Source organism: Leptopilina boulardi, unplaced genomic scaffold (assembly GCF_019393585.1).
Source record: "Leptopilina boulardi isolate dan_hultmark-lab unplaced genomic scaffold, ZJU_Lbou_2.1 LbouV2_114, whole genome shotgun sequence".
Classification (NCBI taxonomy): Eukaryota; Metazoa; Arthropoda; class Insecta; order Hymenoptera; family Figitidae; genus Leptopilina; species Leptopilina boulardi.
The window spans coordinates 396243-406093 of NW_026137657.1; the positions used below are offsets into that span (position 1 = coordinate 396243).

Genomic DNA, 9851 nt, shown 5'->3' on the forward strand with positions numbered 1-9851 from the left:
CCATTTTTTTCCCTTATTTTAAACAAAAATTGTTTATAATCTATTTTATTAGATTTAAATAAATATTTGATTAATTTTAATTAATTTTTCCATCGAAGAAAAGAAAATAATGTTGCGTGAACCAAATCTTTGACTGGAAAAAAATTATTTTATTCAAATAATTGGTTATACACCCAGAGAAATGATATTTTTTTCTCACAGCCTAATAAATATTTATATTTGATTCAAATAAATTTTTATTTAATTAAAATAAAAAATTATATTTACGCCAAAAAAATAGACTAGAAGGCTGTGAGACAAATATACGTTTATTTAACTCAAATTTATATATTATATTTGGTTCAAATAAAACATTAATCTGGATAAGAGAATTATTGAAAAATTAAAATTTATTTGTATTAAGTAATTATTATTTGAGTTAATAAAATTCTAATTGTTTCAAATATAGAAATTATTTGTTTCAAGTAAAGTTTATTTAATTCAAATAAAAATTATTTGCGGTCTAAGTAAATATTTATTTGATAATCATTAAGTAAACTTTAATTAAAATTAAAAAATGTTATTATTATTATATTAAATTAAATTAGTTAATTTAAATTATATTAATATATATACACTGAAAAAAAGGTTTGGTATTGACAACCAAACGTTTGGTTGGTATTTAAGAAACCAAAAATTTTTTTGTTGAATCAACAAAATTTTGGTTGTCTCAATTAAACTTTAGTTAGGACAACAAAAATCGTTATTTTCTATTTTTGGTTGTGTCAAACAAATTTTGGTTGAGACAATTAAAATTTTGTTGATTCAACAAAAAAATTTTGGTCGCTTAAATACCAACCAAACGTTTGGTTGTTAATACCAAACCCTTTTTTTAGTGTATGGCAAAAATTCCTATGACCAAAGTTAGTTACTATGGCAAAAGTTACTATGGCTAAAATTACTATGGCAATAGTTACTATGGCTAAAGTTACTATGGCAATAGTTACTATGGCTAAAGTTACTATGGCAATAGTTACTATGGCTAAAGTTACTATGGCAACAGTTACTTACTATGGCAAAAGTTACTATGGCAAAAGTTACTATGGCACAAGTTACTATGGCAAAAATTCCTATGACCAATGTTAGTTACTACACTGAAAAAAGGGTTTGGTATTGACAACCAAACGTTTGGTTGGTATTTAAGAAACCAAAAATTTTTTTGTTGAATCAACAAAATTTTGGTTGTCTCAATTAAACTTTAGTTAGGACAACAAAAATCATTTTTTTCTAATTTTGGTTATGTCAAACAAATTTTGGTTGAGACAATTAAAATTTTGTTGATTCAACAAAAAAAATTTGGTTCCTTAAATACCAATCAAACGTTTGGTTGTCAATACTTTTTCAGTGTAATAATTTTTTATTTGTTTCAAATAAAAAATTATTACTGATATTCCTAAATAATTTTTTAAAAAGAAGAAGATAAAATTCGGTGACTGTATTAGTTAGCTATAACTAAAACTTTTTTCAATGACTATAGATGCGAAAATTTGTGTTTCAGGAAATGACTAATAATTAAAAGCGAATGAAAATAGTTTAGTTGTGTTTTTTTTTTTTTTGTTGTTGTTATATAAATTCGTTACGATTGTTCCTGTTAAATTAAGAATTATTTGATCAGTTTTATTTCCATTGAAACTCTATTGATATTTCACGCCCATGATGATTGTACTAATTCAGATAAGCGGTTTTTGAGTACCCAAAAAGGGAGGATAAGGGCTTTTCTGATGGAATCTCACCCCAATGCATCAAAACACCCCAACTCATCAAGCATCACCCTACGGATAAGTGATTTTTCATGGTGAACCCCCTACGTAACATCATCGAGTGCAACACCTGGTCTAATGACACATTTCAACTATATAAATATACTCTTCTCTATATATTTTCTATGTCTGCACTAATTTTTAGAAGGGTGTGAAAACAACTTATACAGATCTATATATATATATATATATATATATATATATATATATGTTTCTAATATTATATATATTATCACGTATCAATAATGAAAAAAAAATTAATTTTTTTATTTAATTTCATTTATTAAATTCGCGTCGAATTTTTAATTGTTCGAATTATTAAATATTTGACAGTTGAATTTTCATTAAAAATTTGAGGCGAATTTTCAAATTATCCAATTAAAAATTTCTCATTAATTTCTGATTGGTTAATTTAAAATTCGCGCCCTAAAGTTTTTGATGAAAGTTAATTCGAACGTTTATTTAGATTAAATATAAATATTTATTTGAATTAAACAAATTTTCTTTGAAATACCGTAAAACGGGGTTATTTCACTCAGTGCGGGTAAAGTCGCTCACCCATTTTTTTGCTTTAAATTTGATTTAAACTAAAATTTAGTATTTCTATTAACAAATTTAACATTTTTACCTGGTAATAAAGGTATTAAATTTTATTTTAAAGCTAAAAAAAGCATAAAAGTGGGTGAGCGAATTTACCCGAAATGAGCGAAATCACCCCGTTTCACGGTAATAAAAAAATTGCGCGTTAATACAAAAAAAAATTATATTTTTATAATAAATTATATATATTTGGATATTTGGTATATTTGGCTGAAAATATACACCAAATATGTAAATATTTGCAATATATTGTTGTGCAATATTAAGGCAGTGTTGTAACAATATTTTTGTGTTGTTTAGAGATGAACTCGTATTTAATTCATATGCGTTTCCATGGGAACATAAATATGAGTTCGACAAGTTTATCCAAGGAACGTATATATATATATATATATATATATATGATGAACACTGATGTGCATTTATTGCGTGACATAGGGTGAGGGTGGGAGAGAGGTTAAAAAATATGTTCCGTTTTTCTGAATGCTCCCTAAATTTACAACATTACACCTTGCACACATACACACCAAATGAACCGTAACTATTAATTATGTTTTAGTATATTAATGTAAACTGGCACGCATATAATGTATATTAATGTGAAACATGATGATGAGAAAATAATATACATATATATATGTACCCCCTTAATTCGATTTTCTGCTAATTTGAACTTTTAATAATTTTAATTTCTAAAAATTCAGTTTTTTGGTAATTCAAATATTTGAAAATTCGATTTTCTGATATATCGAACATTTTATAATTCGAATATTTGCAGATTCGATTTTTTAATATTTCAAACTTTTCTAATAATTCGAATTTCTAAAAATTCGAACTTTTGAAAATTCGAATTTCAAATAATTCGAATTATTAACAATTCTATCTTTTAATAATATTCGAACTTTATGAAATAAAATATTATACACTCAGAGAAAACATATATTTGTCTCAAAGCCAAATAAATATTTATTTGTTACAAATAAATTTTATTTCATTTAAAAAAATTTTATTTATAAATAAAAATATTATTTATGACAAATAAAATTTTTTATTTAGGCCAAATAAGAAAGTTATTATAGGCATTTGCCTATAATAACTTTCTTATATATATATATATATATTTATTTATTTAACACAAATATATTATATATTTGTTTCAAATAAAATATTTCTGAGTGTAATTTTTCTAATATTCACATGAAAAATTTATGTTTTCTATACTTTAGAAAGCAAATAAACTTTTTTTTTCTATACAAAAAAAAATTGATTTCATTCAAATAATCGATTACTTGATTATATTATTAAATAAATATTTATTTTTATATCAAATAATTATTATTTTAATTTAATAAAATGGTATTTGTACACGCAGAGAAATGATTTATTTGAACTAAATAAAATATATTTAAGTTAAGTAAACTTATATTTGTCTCAGAGCCTACTAACTTATTTATTTGGCATAAATAAAAGTTTTATTTGTCAGGAATAAATTTTTCTTTGCCTTAAATAAATTTTTTATTTCAATGAAATAAAATATATTTGCAACAAATAAATGAGTTAGTAGGCTCGGAGACAAATATACCATTTCTCTGAGTGTATCAAATAGAGAAATTATTGTTTCAAATACAGTTTATTTAATTCAAATAAAAATGATTTGGTTCAAGTAAATATTTATTTGAAAATAACACAGAAAATTAAAAGGTATTAAAATAAGCTGCAACGCTTATTATTTTAATGCCTTTTAATTTTCTGTGAAAGTAACCGATTATTTGAATCAAATATGTAAATTTTTTTTTTTGCGTTAACTTTTATTATAATTTTTCGTTGTTGAAGTTAATGAATTAAAGATTAAAGAAATTAATTTTTTCGTTAATGATGCCAGCCTTTGTTATATTATATATAACATAATTATAAAAGATTTTTTTTTAATATTATTTATATATTAAGAACATTATAAGTATATGTAAACTATATCAAAACAAGAAAAAAAAAACATTTTTGATCTACTTGTTTGAACTTCGACCCAGGGTGAAAACACAACTATCAGCTGCAAAAACACAGTTGTTTATGGACACTGTCGAACAATGAAGTGTAATTGTAACCCCAGCATGAAAACTTAAGGTTTGATTCATCGTAACCGGAGGGGGGGCTTATCCACTGCAGGAACATAAAGATATTGTTATATTGAGAAATTCGATTTATATTATATTATATACAATTAATTAGGTTTCAATGATAAAGTGGTTTTAGTTAAAGGTTCAAATAAAAAACAAATTTAGTATATAAATGATTTTTGAAATATAAGAAATAACTTGCAACATTTAAATATTACAATTAAATACTCGCACAATATATAATACCACATTGCGTTAATATTTGCATATAGTAATATTGCGAATAATGTAAATTTTAGAGTATTATTTTAATAACAAAATGGATTAAAATAAGGTACAGCGCTTTAATCCAAGATTAAAATAATCCATTCAAAGATTACGCACTGAAATAAAATTTATTTGATTCAAATAATCCCGTTGACTATTATCAAATAAATATATTTACTTGAACCAAATAATTTTTTATTTGAATTAAATAAATTGTATTTGAATCAATAATTTTTGTATTTAAAACAAATTTAACTTAACGAAACAAATCATTTCAATGGATAAAAAGTAATTATGAAATATTATTATGTTAATACAGAAAATTAAAAGACATTAAAATAAGCTGCAACGCTTATTATTTTAATCCATTTTGGTATTAAAATAAGCAAAATTGGATTAAAATAAAAAGCGTTGCAGCTTATTTTAATACCTTATAATTTTCTGTGAATATTTATAATTTATTAAAAATTAATTTAAAAAATGCGAAATTACATTAAGACATTCAAATAAAATAAATAATTTATTATGAAACAAATTTTTTACCTGTATAGAACAAACTTTTTGTTTCGATTAAGATTAAAATTTAGTCAAATGCAATAAATCATTTGGTTAATTCAAAAAAAAGTATTCAATTGTATATAATTTATTTGAATCAACTAAACGTTTATTCAATTTTATTACAGTAATTGTGTTAAGGATGATAATTAATTATTATAAATAAATGGGAAAAGTTTAATTAATATAATTCAATTTTCAAGAAAATTATTACTCGGAGGTTTTTGGGTTGATTACATTGGGTTACAAAATTGAAAATAGTAGATCCAATAAAATAAAAAAAAATGCCTGAAATTATGATATAAAACCACTAGATCCCAATAGATACTCCTACAAGGTTTCAAAAAGATTCTAATAGAATTCAATTTTCATGAATATGGTATCTATAAAATGAAAAAAAATTTATTTCAAATAAATATTGACTTGAATATTATCAAATAAATATTTACTTGAACCAAATAATTTTTATTTTAATTAAATAAATTGTCTTTAAAACAATAATTTCTCTATTTAAAAAAAATTGTTTCAAATTGATAAAAAAAATCATTTAATTGACTCAAAAATTATTTGGTTCAAGTAAATATTTCTTTGAATCAAATAAATTTAAATTCATTTTAAAAATTTTGAAAATTCTCTTTTCGAAAAAAAATTTACTTCAAATTTCTAAAAATGAGAATTAAAACAATTATCACATTTAGTATATATATATATATATAGTTATAGATAAAACATCAGAAAGTAAAGATCCGCAAACTTTTGGAAGCTTACGTTTGTCGAATTTATACGCAGTATTTTGGAGGTGAGAACATAAATGGGCGGAAACTCGATATTGCGGCGTCGCAACGTTACAAAGTGATGGCGTCAACGACTGTGGATTTTCCCACGATTTCATCCCTAGGTCTCTATTCTATGTTTGCAAACTTTTTGCCTTGCACAAAGCATAAAGATGTAGGTTTATAATCGCAAAAAAATTTCATTACTTTTTTTTTAACGAAACATATATATATATTATTAAAACAAACATATATACATATAAATTTCACAAAATTATTCTTCTAATTTATATGAAATTTTCTTTTTAAAAATCCATCAAATATCATAATCCTAATGTAAAATTTAACACTTTTTACAATTTTGTAATAAAAATTAATTTATAATTCAAAAAAAAATAAAATTTTGTATTGACTTAATTGCAAAAAAAGTGATTTTTCGCAAAAAATTTTTTTTTGGTTTAATTATAATATTTTAACACGGAAAATGAATCAGAAAATCAAAATATATTCTGTCCTCGAATTCTTAGTTATTAAAATTCATATTAGCAAATTGAAAAAAATTCAAGATGATGAGCGGCAAAATGGCGTCTCAGCAGCGAAGAAAAAATTATAAGACTGAGAACTTTAAGGACTTAATATTTTGGATTTCCGAGGCTATCTCCTTGCGTTTTCCGTGTTAAAAAATTGATAACAAACAAAATTTTCGCAAAAAATAATCTTCTTTGCAAATTATAAATTTTTTTTAGTTAATTGTAATCTAATTTTAGCTCTAGAATTGGAAAAAAAACGATAAATTTTATGTTAGGAATTATATTTGATGAAAAAAAAAATTTTTTTTCATACGAATTAGAAACCAAAAATTGAAAGTAAATTTTGCGTCCTGGTGTCAACTGAATCGTCTAAACGTCAATCCCATTTCAAAATTATTAATTAATTAATTTTAAAAAAATTTAATTTTCTTTATTATTTCTCTCCACGTACATCTCTTTGGATTTTTTGCATATTAATTGCCCTCTTAATTACAAAACTAAAAATTAAAATAGAATAGTAAAATAGTAGAATAATAAAATAATTAATATCGTTCTTAAGGCTAATTAAAAAAATTTTAATTATTAATTAATTAAAATGTTTAAAAATTATTTAATTAATATTTTTAGGATTTGTGACTTTTATACCAGGACAAAAATTTATGAAATTATCAAGCCAAAACCAGAACTATTAATATTTGAAGGGGACATACGAAAAAAAAAATCAAATACAATTTCCGGAATTTGACTGTGATAAGTTTTGACAATCATAGGAAGAAGCTGGGAAGAGAATAAAAAAAAAGATAAATGAGAATTATTCATAATTACAGTTTAATCTTTTACTTGATAAATTCATTTTGTATAATTTACAGATAAAGATAAATGCTTCTGACTTTTAAATCAACATTTGCAAACAGGAACTCTCCACCTTTCGACGACTAGTCAAAATTTTTCCGAACTATTTCCTATATTATAAACATTTCTTCTTTATTTATTACAGAACAAACATGAATTAAAATCTAAAGATTAAATAAAGATACCGATAATTAACATTATTTAGAGAGTCGGGAAGCAGAATTACAATTATAAATTAATCTTCGGAAGAACTTGATTTGTCAAAAAGTGAGGAGTAACTGAATTTTTAATTACTCGGGTTATTCGGATATTCCTATATTTAGTAAACAATTAACACTCTAACAAAATGAAGTGAATCGATAAAAGTACTTTTTTTTTATTGTTTTGCATTGACAATTTGAACAAAACCTGGTTTTAATGAAGCTCCTCCTACCAAGAAGCCATCAATGTCTTTTTCTTTCGCTAGATCTTTGGCATTATCTGGAGTTACAGAACCTCCGTAAATAATTCTTAATGATTTTGATACATCATTACTAACATTTTTTGTAAACCATTGTCTTAATTTATCGTGAACCTCTTGAGCTTGTTGTGGTGATGCTGTTTTTCCAGTTCCAATTGCCCAAACTGGCTCGTAAGCTAAAACAACATTGTCCCAAGATTTAATCTTATCAGCAATAGCTTTTGTTTGACGATATACAACTTCTTCGGTTTTATTGCTTTCTCTTTCCTCTAATTTTTCTCCAATGCAAGCAATAACCTATAATAAAGAAAAAAAAAACCTTTTTTAATTAATGAGTTCTAGTTTTATTTTCTTTGAAATTATGCGAAAAAAAAAATTTTAAATACTTTAGTAAATATATTATAAATACGAACCTTGACACCAGAATCTAATGCATGAGCAACTTTCTCAGCAATTAAATCGTCTGTTTCTCCAAAAACATTTCTACGTTCAGAATGACCAAGAATAACCCATGGAATTTTATTATCTACCAGCATTGCTGGACTAATTTCTCCGGTAAATGCACCTTTTTCAACTTTGTATGTATTTTGAGCACTTATACTTACATTCTGAGGGAGAATATCTCTAGTGTATGTTAAATAAATTGATGGAACTCCAACAACTACCTCTGTAATGGTAGTAAAAAATTTTTAAGTCATTTATAAACTATTCGACAATCTTTTTCATAATTTACAAGAAAGTCGTTTAATCCCTACAGGAGTCATAAAAAGTCACTTGTTTTAAATATAAAAATTATTGATTCAAATACAATTTACCTATATATTTGCAATAAAAATTATCTTAACTTAATATTTATTTTGATAAAATAATTTTTTTTAGAAGATAAATTAAATATTCTTTCTCTCATTCATTATACGAGCAGAAATGTCAAAAAAAACAATCAAATGTTGAGCATTTTTCAAAAAGTTTATGTCATTTAAAAAGCTTATATAAAAATAATTTATACAAAATTTTTTCCACCTTGGAGAGATTTATATATAATACATAATTATCCTGGAGGAAAAATAATTTTACTCACCGACATTAGGATCAAGGGGTCCAGCTTTTAAAAAATTAACAATTTCGTTAATTTCTTTTTTATTTCCATTCATCTTCCAGTTACCACCGACAAAAAATTTTCGATCCATGATTAAATTTTTTAATTTGTTAAAAAAATTCTTTAACGAATAAAGTTCCTGTAGCCTAAACGACCTTTCGACCTTCAAACAATGTTGCCAATGTTTAAATGTAAAATTACTAACACGTTGTCCTGATGGAAACATTTAAGCTTGAACACAATGACAACTAAAACATATAGAAATGAACGTACATAACCCTGTCGAAGCAGAGTGCGGAAACTCGGAATGTAATCATGTAAACACAGCCTAAGGGCGTTTTACGTTGCGTTTTGTTACTAGATAATGAGTGCAAAAATAACAAAATTAAGGTGCTTATATACCTCAAATTTCGATCAGATGAACATTATTTCTGGACCGTGAAAATGCGTGAAAAGTCATTTTCACGGCGGGTATTTTTGAATTGTTTTATACAAAAAATGTTTTTCTAAGAAATATAATATTAAATAATTGTTTTAGTATGTAAGAACACTTTAAAATAATGATAAAGAGATGATTTGATTAAAAAATTTAGCAAATTTTGCTTTAAAACGTTTTCTGCTACAAGAAAGTGTAAAATGACGATGTTTGTGAAATGGTTTGTACAGTGCTTCTTCCTTGTTAGTGTCTCTCAGAGTTTTGTTTATGTTATGTCGGTTCTTTTTAACTTGTAATAAATAATGAGTGCTGAAAATAAATCGGTAAGTTGAAATGTTTATCAAATAAATTTAAATTCAACTAATTGTT

General features: G+C 24.1%; 1 protein-coding gene across 1 annotated transcript; it reads right to left on the bottom strand.

The window, feature by feature from the left end:
- Positions 1-7449: 7449 nt before the first annotated feature.
- LOC127282296 (triosephosphate isomerase) lies at positions 7450-9237 on the bottom strand. The gene is made up of 3 exons (XM_051306468.1): positions 9029-9237; positions 8364-8617; positions 7450-8247 (listed from the first exon to the last, which is right to left on the bottom strand). Exons 1-3 carry the CDS (start codon positions 9135-9137, stop codon positions 7867-7869), a joined length of 744 nt encoding a protein of 247 aa, XP_051162425.1. The 5' UTR covers positions 9138-9237; the 3' UTR covers positions 7450-7866.
- Between the last annotated feature and the right edge of the window lie 614 nt (positions 9238-9851).

Bases quoted from the DNA above. Each gene is read 5' to 3' on its own strand.
- LOC127282296 (XM_051306468.1), bottom strand. From the start codon at position 9,137: ATGGATCGAAAATTTTTTGTCGGTGGTAACTGGAAGATGAATGGAAAT. The intron at 8,618-9,028 runs GTGAGTAAAATT...CTACCATTACAG, and splicing joins ACCCCTTGATCCTAATGTCG to AGGTAGTTGTTGGAGTTCCA. The intron at 8,248-8,363 runs GTTCGTATTTAT...TCTTTATTATAG, and splicing joins CATTAGATTCTGGTGTCAAG to GTTATTGCTTGCATTGGAGA.